The sequence below is a fragment of the Zonotrichia leucophrys genome, chromosome 8 (genome assembly GCF_028769735.1).
Source record: "Zonotrichia leucophrys gambelii isolate GWCS_2022_RI chromosome 8, RI_Zleu_2.0, whole genome shotgun sequence".
In the NCBI taxonomy this organism is placed as follows: Eukaryota; Metazoa; Chordata; class Aves; order Passeriformes; family Passerellidae; genus Zonotrichia; species Zonotrichia leucophrys.
Genome location: NC_088178.1, coordinates 22,940 through 40,789, shown reverse-complemented (window position 1 = coordinate 40,789; position 17,850 = coordinate 22,940). Strand labels below are relative to the sequence as shown.

The 17,850-nt window shown below is 51.3% G+C and overlaps 1 protein-coding gene across 1 annotated transcript; it reads right to left on the bottom strand.

Moving 5' to 3' along the window:
- Positions 1-10,590: 10,590 nt before the first annotated feature.
- On the bottom strand, positions 10,591-13,728 carry CENPA (centromere protein A). The gene is made up of 4 exons (XM_064719957.1): positions 13,518-13,728; positions 12,941-13,032; positions 11,681-11,758; positions 10,591-11,077 (listed from the first exon to the last, which is right to left on the bottom strand). The coding sequence occupies exons 1-4, from the start codon at positions 13,591-13,593 to the stop codon at positions 10,943-10,945; spliced, it is 381 nt and encodes a 126-aa protein (XP_064576027.1). The 5' UTR covers positions 13,594-13,728; the 3' UTR covers positions 10,591-10,942.
- Positions 13,729-17,850: the final 4,122 nt, after the last annotated feature.

Here is a 17,850-nt window from a genome sequence, read left to right as displayed (position 1 = left end):
GGATTGTGTTGAGATCCTCATAGACATAGGTGCTGGTCCCGAGAAATTCATCTAGCCTTTCTGCCACCCCCAAAGGATCGTCTATCAATTTTCCCATCTCTTTTGTGACCGCCCTCACATCTCCGATATTGATCGGCGCGTGTACGAAGCTGATAACTCATGGAGCCATAGGCACTTCCCATAAAGGAAAGATGCCAAGCTTCTCATTCTCACTGTCTCCCATGGTTGCCCTCCTCGTTTGTGGCCTTGTTCGATGGGCCAGGGGAGAGCTGACTTTGGGGAAAGTTACCTGTTTTTCTTCAGTCTTGGGGAGGGTTGGTGGCAGCAGCTGCTCACATGGGAGCAGAGTCCCCGCCGCCACTTGTTCACATGGGAGGGAAGGCACCGCAGCCTGCTCCAGTGGGAGCGGTGGTGCTGAGATCTGACCCAGTGGGATCGCTGCCTCGAGAGGCAATGTGGGCACAAGCGATGCCTGGGCTTGTCCGGGCTGGGGAGGAGGGACAAGGTAGGGAGGAGGAAGATTGTCCAATGGTTCCCATTCCTTTCCCCCGTTTGCTGCATGTCTGAGAGCTCATACCGGATATAAATTCATACAAGCGTATCTCCATATCTCCACATTTCGGCATACTCAATTTCCTTGAAATCCTGCGGGCGGTGATCAAATATGCGGTCGTAAAGGGACTCACAAGTCCATGCCTCGAAAGTGCTGAACACCGGCCAGAGGATGTATTTTCCAATCTCCTTCCCTCCCCATTTTTCCATGCAAAAATGTATCATTTTCTCCTTGGACCACTCTCCGGGGGTTGTTGTCCCAGTGTTCTAACATCCATCCCAACGGACTTTCCCTTGGAATTTCTGGCAGAACCTTTCTGGCACCCTGGGGAGATTTTTCCTGGGGCTTTTTCTGGAACCTGCTTTTTTCCCAGCCCCATTTTTCCAAAAATCCTGGCTGCGAATTTTCTCACCTTGTCTCCTCCAGTTGGGACGCTCGATGTGAGTCCCAAGTCTTTGTCCGATGTCGATTTCCTGAGCTTGCGAAATGCCGCCAGTGTCACTCAGTCACACAGAGAACTGTTCTGCAGACTTTTCGACTGATCTCTGATTTTCTTACCTGTTTTCTCCGGATCAGAAGGCAGACGGACTCCCGGAATTTTCCAGGGCCATCTTTTCCCCTTTTTCTGACCCAACCATGACCAATTCCCCTCTGAACTCCCTACAAATCCCAGGTCCCACTTTAAGAAGAAAGTGTCCACTTCCCCTTGACCGACCATGTCCCACGCGGGATGGTGGAAATGCGATCATGGGGTCCACAGTCGCTTTGTGATAGAATCACATCTCACACACATGTTCGGTCACACCCCACTCAACCATGCAATACTCACAGTTCCTTTCCCGCGTGGATTCTTTGTGCATGTCAATTTCCGAGTGGAAAAAGCACCTCTGTCTCAGATATCCCTCCTGGATCTTGCCGAGTTTCCAAGAACTGGGCCTGTTTTTATCCCTCTTTGGCTCTGGTTTCGGGTTGGTGATTTTGATTGGTCTCGTGAACTCCCAGTTGCACTTGGACCGCTGAAATCAGCAGGCGCCTTCTGGCTGGGAAGGGCCCCCAAACCTCAAATTCAAATCACGTCAGTTTTCACCAGATTGTTATAAATGATCAATTGTTAGCCAAATTATCAAAAATTTTGAAAATATTTAATAATCTTTCTGCGCGACCGAATTTCGGTCTCCGAAACCACCACAGCCAAAGAGACAGTGTCAAGCCCGGGGTCGGTGCTGGGTGAACACAGATCTGACCTCTATCACATCAGACCTCCCTCTGTTCACACATGCCGCTTTTTGCGGCGAGGCTTTATATAGTTTATCGTGCCTGAGGCAAAAGAGGCCCAATTTCTTTTGTAATTCTTCACATTCATTGTTGTTCTTTTCAATGTGCAGAGCTGGACAAAGATCAGCTCCAGGTTCATAGTCAGCACTGATGGGTTCCAGGGAAGCCATGTATCCAGATAAATAAGTCTGGCTTCACTGGCTATCTTGATTGTTGCAATGGGCAAGGCAATGATCGCTCTTAGGCGGTTTCCAGTTACAGAGGACTCAAGAAACCAGAGATCATTGCCCTGGGAGGGTCTATTCTTACGCTAAAGTGCCGATCGTTATCTTATCTGTGTCTGGGAATTTGTTGGAATCTGAATAGCTGGGGTGGTCAGAGACACTTTTTGGATTTTACAATCTTTTATAACATACATTCTTTAATAGCATGAATTATTTCTACCATGTATTACAATAGGGCATCTAGAAGAGGTCTGTGGGATTTTTGGGGGAGACTCTAGGAGTGTTGAGGAAAATCTGTGAAAGGTATTGGGGTCCAGGTAGGGCTTTGAGGAGGGGGGTCTGTGGGATGTTTTGGGGGGCCCAGGACAGTGCTGGGAGGTCTATGAGGACTAGGAAGTCTATAGGGGCACCTAGGGATTTATTGGGAGCATCAGGGCGGGGAACCCCCAAACCCGTGGGAGTGGGGCTCACCTGTCTTCTTCACCGTCACACGGCCGACATGGCGGCAGGGGGTTCTGGTGTCCCTACGCCCCTGAGGGTGCTGGGGTGGGGGTTATGGGGGCGTCAGAAGCTCCCCCTAAGGCCCCAAAAATCCCTCATAGGACGCCGATAGAGCCGGGACTGCGGTTCCCATCATGCCATGTGGCCCCTGAAGAGTCTCACCAGAGCCAGGACTGTCCCCTAAGCACCGTCCCAGCTGCTAGCCAAGTGCTTCCCTGAACCATGAGTGTGCCCCAGGGCCCTGTAAGTACCCCCAGTTTCCCTCTCCTGACCCCCAAGTGCCCCTCAGGGTCCCGAAGTCCGCCCACCCCCTACTTGCCCCCAAAATGCCCCCTGTGTGTCCCCTTGGACTCCCAAATGCTCTCCAACTGCCTCCCCGCCCCCTAAGCGCCCCTACAGATCCATTAATGATCCCACAAGCACCCCCAGCTGGCCTCCAAGTGCCCCTCGAGTGTCTCCTGGGAATTGGCGTGATGACAACAATGTAGAGAATGACCCTGACTCTATTGCAATATCAGCAACACTTCAGCCTTTAATTAAAATTTGAATCAAAACTGCAATTGCCACTAATATTTTTGGGTACAGCTGGTATTAGGAGGCCTGCACCTAAACCACTCTGGCTCACAAGTTCTAACAGTGGCAGATCAGGTCTATTATGAAATTAGTTATTTATTGAATAGACAGGAGATAATAGACAAAAGGTCTTGAACTGAGTTACTTACTACACGGTATAAAACAGAAGAACTACTAGTAGGTTACATAAAACAGCTCACAACATTAAGGTACCTATATCAAAGCTAGGAAAGAAATAGTACAGATTAGGAGTCAATGTAACTTACCACCAAACTGGCAAGAGTGTGCAGAGTCCTTTCACTCAACTCTCAAGAAAGGAACCACAAAACCAGCATCCCAACTTTGTGGGGAAAGCCCCACACATTTCCAGGGAATGTGCAGAAACTTCTATTTTGTGAAAGTTTGGTGTAGCTTTAATAGATTGTGAAGCAAAGTGTCTGTCAGAAATTCCAGCTTATCTTTCCATAATCTTGCTTCCACAGCAAGATGTTTATTGTCAGCTACAAGTGCTGCTTCCATGGCACCCAAATAACCATGACACAATGTCATGGTTTGAGCCTGGCACAGAGCCAGTGCCCCCCATGAAAATGCCCTCACCCTGGTGTCTGCTGTGAGATGTGACCAGGAATAAGCAAAACAGGCTTTAGCTTAAACATAAAGAACACTTTATTACCTAAACTACAGGAAAATAGGGAAAAACTATAAGGAAAAGAAAAAAATTGAAGACCTTACAAAAAAACCACTTTCCTCCTCCCCACTACCTGACTTTCTCAGTCCGATACATTCTCCCAAATCACCAACTGCCCAGCCTTGGCACCACACTTTAGTATACTCAAACTTCAGTTCATGAAGAGGAAAGAAGTCCTTCTTGTTCCATAGGCTTCCCCTGGAAACACACTGAAACCTCGTGTGCTTCCCTGTCACTTCGGCACCGCCCGGAAAAAAAGTCCTTTTGCCGCTTGTGACATCTTCCTTCCATGCCCAGTGCTCTCACCACCGCGCATGGATCAGAGCTGCTTTTAGGGTTGTCTTTCAAGGATGCCTTGTCTCACTCCAAAAAGGCACAGTCTCTGCTTTGGGACATCTGTCCCCCCCATATTTTTCCAACCCCCTGGGGCCGGGGGGTCCTCACGATGAACCCTCCTGGTTCTGAGCCACTGCTTCCCCCTAAGTGCAGTCTCTGTGTCACAGGAACAACTGAGTCCATGGCCACAAGAAAAGTCCAGCCAAAAGGCCACTCCAAATCATCTCTCCCCATTCAATCATCTCCACGTTCTTCGGGCCAGGTCCTTGTCTCATCTCATCTCTTATCTCCCTTCTTATTCAGCTTCGAGGAGGATTAGCATTTTTGCAAGGCCCCAATCATGAAAGAAAGGGGTTAAAACTTTCAGTCTCTGTCCCGGAGCTGCGGCACTCCCACACACGCTGCCCACACGCTGCCGCTCCGGCCGGGCACTCTTCCCCCCTTCTCCTCCTGGGCCGGCTGCTATCACATTCAGTGTCGCCGGCTCTCTCTCTCTCTCCCTCCTGGGGGGGGGGGGGAATGGCTGCCCGAGGGCTGACTCCCTGGGGTCTTCCACCCTTCCATCCTCGAAGGCCTCCTCACCTCCCATCTCTGTCCAGGCCCAGGGCCTACCACGTGGCTGCCCCTCCCCCGCCCAGCAGCAGCGGCTGGACGGGGGGGGAGATCTGACCTCTTCGCCGCGACGTCCCAAGAGAGCCTGCCAGGGGCAGAGCTCTGCTTTTTAACCCCTGTGTATTCTCGGAGGTGTGTCCAAACCCCACTGGCTACACCAGGTGTCAGTATCAAACTCAGAACATCCATTGGTTTGACCACAGCATCCCAGAATTCCCACTCCTTCCTGGTCAAACCACCACACACAAGTGGCCTTTAGTGATTTATTTCACCAATTAGCAAGCTCTTGGGGCAGGGAACACGTCCTGCTACACTGGCCCCAGGTGGATTTAGTTCCATTCCCCACCACACTCTGGGCTTGGGCATCAGCCAGTTTTTCATCCAGCAAACAGTTGCCCTGTCCCATCCATGAGCAGCCAGGTTCTCCAGTGTCAAAGGCTTTACTGCTGTCTATAAATATCCATCCACGGCCCTTCCCTCATCTCCTGAGTGGGTCATTCTGTCACCGCCTGCAGACCCTTGGCCTGGGCGGGAACAACCTGCGGCACTGAGCAGCCGCGGCATCCCAGGGCCTCCCGTGGCTTTGCCGGCTTTCCCGGAGGTGAGCGTGGCCACACTGCAGCCGGTGCAGGTGACCCTGGGCATGCTGGAGCTGCTGCCAATGTGCTGCGCTGCCTGAGCCCACACCCGCGTCAGCTGCCGCCTTTCCGCTCCCTGCACGGCCTCTGGGAGCTGAAGCTGCAGGTGCAGCAGCCACAGGGGATGCGCGTGGTCCCACAACGCTTCTTCCAGGGCCTCAGTGCCTTGCACTCGCTCTGCCTGTCACAGAACTCGCTCTCGGCCATCCCTGCCGATGCCTTCGGTGACCTGGCACAGCTGGAGTGTTGCAGCATGAATAGCTGCTAGGCAGGTCCAGGATAAAGAAGCAAAAATGGCCTGTGCATGGTATCCACAGATGTTTAATTCAGCCACGCAGTAACATGTTCAGGTCCCAGGCACACACACATGGAGGGTCCAGGTTTCTTTCTCCCCAGGGGCCCGGGGTCCCTCTGATCTCCGGGCAGTACAAAGAGAAGGGCCAATCAGGGAATAGGGAGGGAGTGCCTCAGGGGCACGGGGGAAGGAGCCAATGGGGTCTTATCGGCTTTTTGAGGGAAGCTTCTTGTGTTTCCCCAACCATCGGGATGCCCCCAGGTTCTCCACAACTCCCTATTTTGATATTATTCTGAAAGCTTTTCTGAAGGATCAACTGAATCAATAGAAAATGACAAAAACAATCAAAAGCATCCATAAGACAATTTTCAAAATGCAACCAATTTTGAGTCACCAGTGTCCAAATATATTTTCTTACAGATGGCAGGACGGCTGCTGGGTTTTCTTAGTATGGTTTATCTGGAAACTAAGTCCCGAGAAGGTTCTTTCAGCCGGGACTTGTTCTCTGCCACCTGTGGCAGTGTTGTTGGCTGTGACTGGCTCTGTACGAGGTAGTGTGCGTGGTGGTGTGCCTGTTGGAAATTCCAAAATAGAAATTATTAACTTTTAAGAAAAAGATGGTTACTTTAGGGAAACATTATTATCTTTCCCTCCCAATCTTGCTCCCTCTGGTATTATGAAGGAACTCTGGGGAAAGGGATTAGTGGAATTAGTGGAGGGAGGCCATGGAAGGGGGGAAAAGGAGGTAGGAATTTGTGGGAACATAAAAAAAAAAAGGGGTAGTAGGACAATGGAAAGGAAAAGGGGAAAGTGGGAGAGGGGCAGGGAGGCCACAGGAGTTGGGGAAGGGTATTAGAAGAAGTGCGACTTACATGATTGGAAGGTTCAGTCATTATACTTTACCATGGGAAGGAAAGCACATAGCCCCAGTGGTTTAGGTGCAAGTTACAGGCTGCCCTAGGGGGGTAAAGATCAGCAAAAGCTTTCTGATATGGCAGCTTTTGTATGAGAGTCATCTTTGGGTATATATAATATCAGAGGTGGTATCCACATTTTAATGATGGGCTCCTGGATGAGAATGAGAGTTCTCTTCTGTAGGAAGGAAAGCATGTAGCCTCAGTGTTTGCGGTGCTGATGAGAGGCTGCACAGGGGAGGTAAAGGCCAGCCAAGACCTCTCTATCATGGCACCTTTTTGGTGGGAGCAATCCTTGGACATTGGAAGTGTTATCTAACTTGGGTAATGGGTAAAATCCCTGGTCATATTCAATTAATTGCGCTTACAACTGAAAAGCATGTGTGATGTAGAATGCATGTCCTAAGTTACCATACTTATTATCTTAAATAAAAGAAGTGACTCTACCCTGTGAGTTGAACTTGTTAATATGTGAACCAAATTTGCTTCTTGCTGGCAGTGATTACTCCTCCAATAAGGATAAGCTGTCCTCCGATGTTTAACTTGATCCTCAGTGGGGATATGCTGGAATCATTACTGATATCATTCCTGGATAGAAAAAACAGTATGGGTCTCAGCAGCATTAGCCTGAACAGGTTACCCCTTAGTGGCTCAAGTTGTTAATGACAAAATTCCTTTTTCCCACTCAGAATCTCTCTGTTCCATCTCTTTAAATGTGGTTGAGTTGAATAGTGAATATTTCTTTGGTCTTTCATGGTGTTAGGCCTTGACATTCTTCAGGAGGAATCTCAACTTCAGCTTTATGAAGTGCTTGTCCACTGCTGTTGCTGCTTCCTGTGTTTTCAGGGGGGTCTCCTGCAATTTGAGTTGTCCTCCCTGGGTAGCATGCTCTCCTAATTTGAGCTATCAGTTCCGCAAAGTTTAGTATAGCAGTGATTGTAGATGTGGTACTGGTGTTCAACTGCCTGTTATAAATCATAAGCCACAACTATATGTTCAGCTCTTTCATGAGCCAGACCCTAAGAGCGGCTCAGTTGGTCTGAGCATGGTGCTGAACCACAGTTGTTGGTTCAATCTGTGTATGGCCCATTCACTTAACAGCTGGACTTGATGATCTTTGTGGGTCCCTTTCAACTCAGAATATTCTGTGATCTGTGACATAATGGCAATGCCAACAGTTGAACATTGGCTAAACACTGGCATGTTCTGTGTGGCTGGAGTGTTAAAATGATCACTGGCCACTGTGTCTGACAGGAGAGATAGGAGTGTGACTGAGTGATAGTACCTTTTTTCTTTTAACCTGTCACCACCTCATCTATGCCCAAGCACACGGGTGCTTGTATTGTGGCTGTTAGGTTTGCAGTAATTGGGTATTCAACTCTTAGTGGGGCCACATTGGCCAGAACTTCAGAAATTCCACTTCTCCCTGATGCAGAAATCCAGCACGGGGACACACTAGCAGTCTTTGGATCAGGGAGTGCAGGTGCCATGTGGAGTCAGCACAGTTTCTGGATTCCTTTTAGGGTTTTTTAACATTGACTCACTGACATCAGGCAGACAAGAGACTTAAACGTTCAGAATATCAAAACCCTAAATATTGTCATTGTGATCTTTGATTGCAAAGCAAGTAGCCAGTATCCACTTCTCATCCAGGACCCATAAATTAACCGTAGCAGCTTGACAGATAACATGTGCTCCATTTACTAAAGTGATTTTAACTCTTAGCGTCTGGGTCATATGTGGTAGATAGGGACAGGCAATCGGAAGATCACGCGATGTGACAGAAAGCAGCAGGATTCCTTTTCCCCTAATCCCCTGAGATAAGAGATCACCCTAGGAATGTAACTAGGAATTTAACCCCCCTAACGATAGTAATGCTGGTAACTTTCCACTCCTTACTAGCCATAGATAGTACTGCAGACCCCCTCTGACGTAGAGAAGCCCCTTAGACTATAAAACCCCACAAGATGAGACAATAAAGGCCTTTGACCATCTACCACATTGGTATCTGCATGCTCTTTGGCCCGAGCGACCCTGGTGAGTTTGGGTTGCCGTGCTGCTCCTCGAAACCAGGTCACTTTGCCTTATATCAGAAGGCAACAGTCATCCACCCAACTTCTTGGCGTCCTGCTTCATTACTACTGAATGCTGTGTTCCTATATCTATTAGAAATATAATTAATCATTGACAAGAACCAACTGGAATCTGGATGTGTGGGTCATTAGTATGTATTGATAGGGTTCCACTTTTTGCATTTCAGTTTCACTTGGCTTGTGCGTGGAATGCTTCTGTAAATCAGCCACCTGAATGGACTCTGCACAATACAGGGTAAATTCGTAGCTTGTTTAGGCATCACTTTTGCTGTTTCTTTTGGTTTTCAGCTCTTCTCCTTTTCTTCCTGGAACTGTTTCTGCAATTGTTCATTTCTTAGTAACAGGGATAAATAAGGTTTCCTCTCTCAGCTCTTGTTTCTTTCTTCTATAATTTCTCTATTCAAATTCTAAAATAATTGTCTTTCCTTACACTCTGCTGAAGCAAGTTGAGTCTTAAGATGGTCTTTCTCAGTCATAAGTTTATCCACTTGGATTCTCAGCTTTTCTCCTGTCTCCATCTCAGAAGCCAGTGGTAACTCTGATACCTCATTTTCTGTGTAAGTCTTACTTTTGGTGAGCTTCCTTAAATGTTTGCAGCTGCCAGCCCCCAGCTCACTGAGGATGCCAAAAGTTGTTTCTAAGACTCCAAATAACAACATTAGCCTGTGAGGCCATAGTAATGATAGGTCTCTCAGGAGTTCCAACACCCACATCAACATCTTTATCCTGCTTGTGGCAAAAGAGTGCAACTTTCCTTTTCCCCAAGTACTACATTCTCCAGAACAGCAGTGGATAATTTATCACTTCCTGAGAAATTCCTTTCTGCAAGCCTTTCACTCAAACTGCATTCCATCATGCACTGGGACCCTGCTGCCCCCTTTTGGGCAGTCTGCTTCCTTGGTGCAATTCCAATCTCCTGATTGTTGTTCTGTTTACTAATTGTTAAGTGAAACTAATCCTTCTGCCATAGCCAATTAGCCCTGAGGATCTTTCCCCACGATAAGAGTCTTTTCCCTTGTCTTTCTCTCTGTGGGGTTAACACTTGCTTCAAGTGATCCTGAAATTCTGCCGCAGTGTTTTATCACGTTCAGCAAAACTAACCATGGCAGCCACATACTTGGTTAACCAGTGACGTGGGTGAGGGCTGTCCTGGAACATCTGTCATTCATCAGTTGCAAAAACACTGCCTTCTGTACACTCTCTGTCCCATGATCTATGGTTGGGGTCTCAATCCTAAGCAATCACTCCTCTCTAATGGATGCAACCTCCTGCTCAATAGGCAGCATTCCAAGTTAAAAACCACAGTTTTCTCTAGTCACTCACCATTAAAAACACTTCTGGCCTCCAGAAGCCTTGGGCCTTCACCTCAGACAAATTATTTAATTATCCTCTTCCAGAGGCACTCTCCAAACATATCCAGTTTCCGATTACTATGTAAGTGTGCTATACTTTTCCTGGAACTTTGCTTGGCTGCTGCGTACCACACTGTTTTAGTAACAGTGTGCAGACCCTGACTATCATAGAAGGTTTCATCATTAATTTGGGGTTGTAATGTGATTTCCTCATTATCAGATGTACTGCTGCTTATAGGGTCCTTAGAGATGTCAAAGCAACTTTCAAGCCACCTCTAAGCACCGCCCCTAAAGCCTTGACCTCCGCTCAAAAAGCGAATCCCTTAAGCACCAACCCCTTAGACGACCCCCCACCACCACTATACGTGGAACCCCTTGGGCCCCAAGACCTTCCTGGCCCCCATCCCAGGTGCCCTCACCTAAAATGCTCAGAGGACCTCTCCCTGTGGGTTCTCCTGCCCTCCAGAGTTACCCCCTGTGGTGCCTTACTTCCAAATCCCTTCCAAACTCCCCAGCAACAGCACCTAGGGGTCACAAACATTTATTGGGGTACAGCAGAACTGGGAGGGTCTCCAGCAGGGTGGAGGTCCTGAGTAGGCTTCCCTGGGACTGGCATCCTGGTGATGGGGGTTCCAGGGGGATCATGGGTAGGGGTCCTCAATAATCTGAGAGGTGCTGGACAAAGGAAGGGGACCTTCACCCGGGGATGGGTCCCTGAAGGGGTTGTTGGGGATCCTGAGGTGGGGAAGTCTATGGGGTGGGTCCACGTGGGGGGGCTTGAGGGACCCCTATGGGTGGGGGGGGGTCTCAGCATGATGGTCCCATAGGAGGTCCCAGTAAGATTATGGGTGTGAAATTATCAGGAGAGACTCCCCAGGGGGTCCTCATTCAGATGCCCCCCGCTTCAGGCCCTCGCAGGCGCCGGGCCAGCTGCAGATCCTTGGGGAACAGGGTGACTCGGCGGGCGTGCAGCGAGCACAGGTATGCGTCTTCCAACAGCCTCACCATGAAGGCCTCTGCTGCCTGTGAACCAAAACCTGAGGGAGGGTCCCCAAAGCTCCCCAGCATGCCCCAACCCCCACACCTTCCCCTGGGGTCAGAGACTCCCCCCAAACACACACCCAGGGGGCAGAGTCCCTCCAAACCCACCCATGGGTGACCGAAGCACCTTGTGCTTGCAAATGTGTTAGGGGGGGATCAAGACCCAATGACCCATCTTCAATCCCTGACAGACCCTGGGAATAAGGGACCCCCTCCCACCCAGCACCCAGAGACCCTCTCAATATCCATGGAACCCTGTCCCAGAACCCATAGACCCTACCCCCAGCCAATGGAGACCCTCCTAGACTCCCCCTCAGCTCCCATCACATACACCCAACAAACCACTCAGCCTCATCCAAGCATCCAAAGAGACCTTCTTGGACCTCCCCAGCCCCCAGAGACACCCCCACCACCCAGAGATTCCCCCTGCAGCACCCACAGCCCCCCAGCCCCCATGGAAACCTTCTAAGTACCCATGAGATCCCCCTCAGCCCCTTCCCCACACCCCTAAGTCCCTGGATACCCCTGCAGGACCCATAGGGCCCCTCCAGTCCCTCCATCACGCCTGGGCCCCCCGAGCCGCACCTCCTGCAGCGCCAGCAGGGCCATGCTCTGCCAGCGGTAATCGACCCCGCGGGTGAAGAGCAGGCAGATCTCCCGCACCTGCGGCAGAGAGGGCACAGCAAGGGGGGCACATGGGGGCAGCAGGGTCACAGGGAGTGCGGGGACATCGGGACAACATGGAGGGGATATGGGGGCATTGGGGACATCCCGGGCTGGGGCCACCACCATGGCAACACCCTGGAGACGTGGAGACACTGCCCTGGGGACATCCCAGGGACCTGGGGACACCCTTGTTATCACCCTGGAGACACTTTGGGGACACCCCAGGGAGAGGAACACTGGGGACAGGAGCACCTGGGAATACACTGGGGAGTGGGGACATGGGAACATCACCATGGGGACACCCTGGGGTCTGCCAGGTGGGAGGCAGGGGGGAAGCACCACTCTGGGAACATCTTGGGAACATGCTCAGCCATGGGAACATGGGGACACCCCGATGGGACGGGGGGACAGTGCCAGCACAGCAGGAGGGGCACAGGGAACTCTCAATCCATGCAGCCTCTGAAGGTGGCAGGACACAAGGATGTCTGGAACCACAGAATGACATTGGAGGATATGCAAGGATGTTGGGGGAGGACAGGCCCACCATGTCACAAGGATGGGGAGGACAAGGACATGGGGAGGGATGGAACAGGATTGGGAGGGGGGGGGGGGGGGCGGGGGGAAAGGGATGGTCTTGAAGAGTCCCAGGGGGGAATTTGGGGTTCTGGGGGGTAACTTGGTGGGTCTGTAGGGGGTTGGAAAATCGCAGTGGGTTTTTGGGATGGGGTTCAGGGGGAGGTTGTAGGGTTCCAGGTTGGATTTCAGGGGTCCCAGGGTGGATTTGGGGTTGGATTTGAAGGGGTCCTCGGGATTGTTTGAAGGGTTTCAGTGGGTATTTGGGAGAGTCCAATGGGGAGCTGAAGGGTCCCAGGGTGGATTTGAAGGCTCTGGGGGAAGTTGCAGGGTCGAGAGAGTTGATCTGGGGTGTCCTGAGACGGATTTGGGGATCTCAAGAGAGGGGATCCAGAGTGGTTTGGAAGATCCCAGACAATGCTGGAGGTTCTGGGGTGAAATTGGGGGGGTCCTGGAGGGGTTTGGGGGTCCCACAGTAGATTTTGTGGGTATCTGAGATGATCTGTGTGGTCCCAGGGGAGTTTGGGAGTCCATGGGGGGTGCTAGGGAAGTTCTGGGGGAGAAATCGGGGTGTCTGGGGATTTTAGCGATGTGGGGGGTTCTCACCAGGCGGGCAAAGGGGCCGGGGCGCAGCAGCAGGCGGGTGCTGCTCTGGTACTTGCGGATCTCCTGCAATGCCCGCTGCCCTGGGCGGCGCCCTGTGGGGGCATCGGATAGGGGTCAGTGGGGGCTTTAGGGGATGTATTTAGCCTGGAGGGCACAGATGGGGGGATCTGAAGGAACATTGGGGGTATAGATCTATAGGGCCTGTCAGAACACAGGGGGCTATAGGGGATCTATAGGGGCCAGGGAGACAGGGGAAGGGTGTGGGGGTTATAAGGGATCTGTAAGGTCTGGGGGGACATTGTGGGTATAAAGGATCTATAGGGAGCTATAGTGATGGCCGACATACAGGAGTTATAGGGGACAGGGAGTATGGGGGTAGAGGGGTTATAGGGGAGAGGGAATGTGAGGTGACTCTAGGAGGTGGAAGCATATAGGGGTATATAGGGCACAGGCTAGGGGCGGAGGAAAACAATAGAGGGAGTCCATAGGAGTGCTCTAGAGGGGGGCCTGAAAGTGGGCTCGACGTAGGAGGTCCATAAGGGGTGTCTATAAGGGGAGTCCCCCGCCCCTCACTCACTGCGTGCCCGCCGCGGGGGCGATGGGGGGGCTGGGGAACGCCCGCGCCGTCGGGGGGTGGGTTTGGGGCGGGGCATGGTGTTGCCGAGTCCACCGCAGGGTCAGGGCCAGTTCAGAAGGGGACCCAGCGGCTGGGGAAGGGAGAGTCGGGGTGAGCTCAGCTGTGCGGGGCCCCCACGCGCTGCCGGGATCCGCCGCCCCGCGCCGTTCAAATCTCCCGCCGCGCCGATCAATGACGTTACTTCCCTCCGCGCGCCAATCGGGGCGCGCGACCGCCCGGTGCCGCGCCGGACTCCGCCCGCCGAGAGCTCATTAGCATAACTCTGCATGGCCCCGCCCCCAGGCACCCCGCGCCTCGGTGCTGCCCCGGCTAGTCTCAGTTATCGTCCCCGTGCGGTGCCAGTGCGGGCTCTGTAATCGTTCTGGTGTGATCCCAGTCACTCTCATGTGGTTCCCGTTGCTCTCGGTAATCTGCATGGTTCCATTTACTCCCAGAATGATCCCAGTATGATTCCAGTCCCCTGCAGTATGATTTTAGTGCTTTCCAGTCACTCCCAGTGAGAGTCCAGTATGATCACAACGACTCTCAGTATGATCCCTGTCACACCCCCAACAGTCCCAATCAATTCCTGTCACTGCTAGAATGATCCCACTATGATCCCAGTCACTCCCAGTGTGATACCAGTTGCCCCCAGTGTGGTTCCAGACACTCCCAGTATGAACCCAGTGTGGTTCCAGTTGTCCCCTCCTGTATGATCCCAGTTGCCCCAGTTATGGTCCCAGTACCCCCAACATGGTTCCAGCATCTTCTCTTTGCTCCCAGTGTGTCTTCAGTTGTCTCCCAACATGGTCCGAGTAGCTCCCTGTGCCTCCCAGTACCCAGTGAGGGTCAGTCAAGGATTACAACTGTCCATGAAATCCATTGGGAGAAGCAGATTGGGGCGTTCGTTAGTGAACCCATGGTGGCCCAGGTGGGCTTTGGGGTCTCTTGAGGGCATTGCCTTCCAGACCTCCAGTTAACCCCCAGTTTTCCCAGTGGGCCACCACACTCCTTATTTGACCCCATCAAGCCTCCCAGTTGCCCCTAGTTGTCCACCCAGGCCAGATGTTGAATAGGACCGGCCCCAACACTGAGCCCTGGGAACCCAGCAGTGCCCAGCCCCAGCTGGCTGTGGCCCCATTCCCATTCCTCCTTGGCCTGGCCATCAGTCAGGTGTTCCCAGAGAGAGACACCTGTCCCAGCTGCAAGCTGCAGGTGCTCCAGGAGAGGCAGGGAGATGGAGGCAGTGCCAAAGGCTTTGCTGAGCTGCAGGCAGACACATCCACACATGTCCAACATCCACCGGGGTCACCTGGGCACAGCAGGAGATCAGGTGAGTCAGGCAGTACCTGCTTTTCCCAAGCCCTGGCTGTTCCAAATGCCCTGGTTTTCCTGTCTGTGCCATGGGTGCTGAAGTCCCAGTCGGTGCCACGTTGCCAATGGGACACTGTTGTGCTGGACACCAGCACCTGCTGTTCTTCAGCTACCTCAGCAGTCCCACAGCAGAAGGATCCTCTGAAAGACCAAGCAAGGGTTTCAGCTGTCTTAATTTCTTCTGTTTCCACAGCAGCTCTCCCAAAGCCCAATGGTGTCCTTTTGGGTCCTTGAAATACCTCTTCTGAGGTGATCTGTCCCAAGGATACATGGAGCCTCTAGGCCAGCAACAATGGCATTTTTCTGCCACTCATGCCCAGTCAGGACCACTCCAGCTTCCAGTATAGTCCCTGTTGGGATCCCCCTGTCATCCCAGAAACAGAGAAGGATTCTCCCCCTGAATGATGGCATCAGGGTGCATTGTGCACCTGTGTCAACTAAAGCCTTGTGCTCCTTTGGCTCTGCTGTGCCAGGCTATGGATCCACACAGTCCAACTGACTCCACTGTCCTTTTTCCACACCTGGCTGGAGCTAGGGCCCCTCTAGCTCTGATTATGATACTTATTGCTTGCTTCTTGTAAATATGATCTGGAGGTCCCTTCCAGAGGGTCAGAAGTAACATCAGCCCTTCAATTCCACCTGAAGACTTGCCCAGTGGAAACTGAGTGGCATTTTTCCTTGAAGAGTTTTCTGTGGTGGTTAATTTTTCCTCTCAACTCACATGCCTGTGCTGCCAAGGCAGAGGTGGGTTTTATATCCCACTTCCATATGTCTTCACCATGGTCAGGCAAGTAAAACCACAGGTTACCTTGTGGTGTGCCCCTCTCTCTTGAGCAGAGGGAACTTGCCCCCTATAGAGTCCAGTCTATGCTAGTGGAGCATAGGGCACTTCTTTCAGTTGCTGGAGGTCTTTTCCACAGACAAGATGCAAGCCCATAGGGTGAAAAAGATACTTTCTTCATATTGTGAGAATTTGGTAACCAAATTATCAACTCTTTGTTCTCCTTTCCATGACATCACTGCCAATGAGTTGGTATATGGTGATGGCACCTCAGTAGGAACTTCCATCACATGGTTTGTGTACACTGAGCTCATCTGGATCTACAGGGCACTGTAGGTCTGGACACAATCCTGTGCCATGTGCCCTGGATGATCCTGCCTGAGCAGGAAGGTTGAACCAGATGATCCGCTGGCCCCTTCCAACCAAACTGATTTTGTGATTCCGTGAAAGCAGGAGCAACTTGCAAGTGATTATGGCATACAGACAATTGGGGGAAAGAAAGTTCTGCTAGTTACAGGGAGGAATGATAGCACAGGGAGCAGGACAGAGGGATACGGAGAGGAGATATGGCACAGTGATGAATGATGGCACAGTGTCACCATATTTTAATTGGTTTGTGATAGACAAACCAACCACCCCTGGTTTGACTGATGGGGGCCTCGCCCAGTCACATCTCTCCCAAGGCGGCAGGTGTTTCCTTGGCCAGGACCTGAAGGGGAGTAGAGTTCTGACCTATGAAAGTATCCAAATGGGATTTTTCAAATGCCCTATATAAGCAAGGGCTTGGGAAATAAAAGCTCTCTGTTGCCACAAGAACATTGGGGTTGTTGCAGTTTGAATTTATTTTATTGATTCCTTGTTAAGTGGTTTGTTCTGTTGTATCCCCATGTTCTTCCCAAGTTGGTTTACCCCTGGATTTTATCCTCCCTCAAACCTGTCCCTCATGCCATTCCCCACCCCTTGTTCCAGCTCTTTCCCTGCCTGTCAAGGCAACCCAGCCCTTGATTCCCGAACCTCCCCTGCCACTTAAACCTCAGGCCAATCCCTGTCCTGCAACACCCCTTTGGAATTCCCCTACTCCTCCAAGCCCCATTGGCTCATGTGACCCATGCTCCCCATGCTCTCCACCCTTGTATCCCAGTTGGCCCGGGACACTCCACATAATCCCCTCACTCATCCCGTGGGGATTCCCTGTTGGTTAGCTGTTTGTATCCTCCCCCTGACTTGTATCTGTACAAAACCCCTGGCACAATGGAGCTATGGGCTCTTTGTCCTGCACCTTTCATCAGGAATAAACTGTTCCTTGTGGAACCTCAATATGGAGAGGTTTCCTTTCTCTTCTGCCCGCTCCCTGTTGTGGCTTGTGTCTGGCACTTTAGAGCAAGTGGCTATAAAGGTTCTGCCTCTGCTAAATCCCCATACCAAGGCAGTTCCCCACTCCTGGCGTGGCACTGGAATTCTAAGAGCTAGCCTGAGTTCTGGCAGCCACTTCTGGGGTGAGTGGTCTTTGTCTCCTGCCAACTTCCCCAGCCCCCCACCTGACACTCACAGCACGGGGAGCAGGACAGAGCAATAGAGAATAAAGCAGGAAGAGGCACATGAGATAAACCAGGAGGAAGGCAGGGAGAAGGTTCCCCACTGGACTCCATAAAATTACATCACAGAACCAATCTAATTGCCTTCCATGACGGAAGAGTTCTTGGATGTATGAGGAGAGCAAAGTGGGTTGCTCCCTTGGCAGCCTTTCAGAAGGACTCAGCAGGTGGGCTGAGGGAGAGGTGGGCAGGGAGGAACCTCACCTGTTCTGCCACATCCCACAGGGCTGAGAGCAGTGCAACACTATTATAGATACATAATATTAGCTTTTTGCAAATATTAAAATTTATTTTATATGTGTGATATATTGTTATAAAGATATTGTTTGTATTTCTACTATCAATTAAGCTTAGAAACAGTAGTGAAATAGCTATGCATGTGTTAAAATGCCTGCTTGGATGGAATAACATTCAATAAACACAGGATGAGGACACCTGCTACAGATATGCCAAATATCAGCACTCACCATCTGAAGAAAGCATGGACCAAGGCCCAAACAAATAGGAGAAGGAGTCAAAACCACAACCAGGAAACACGCATGAT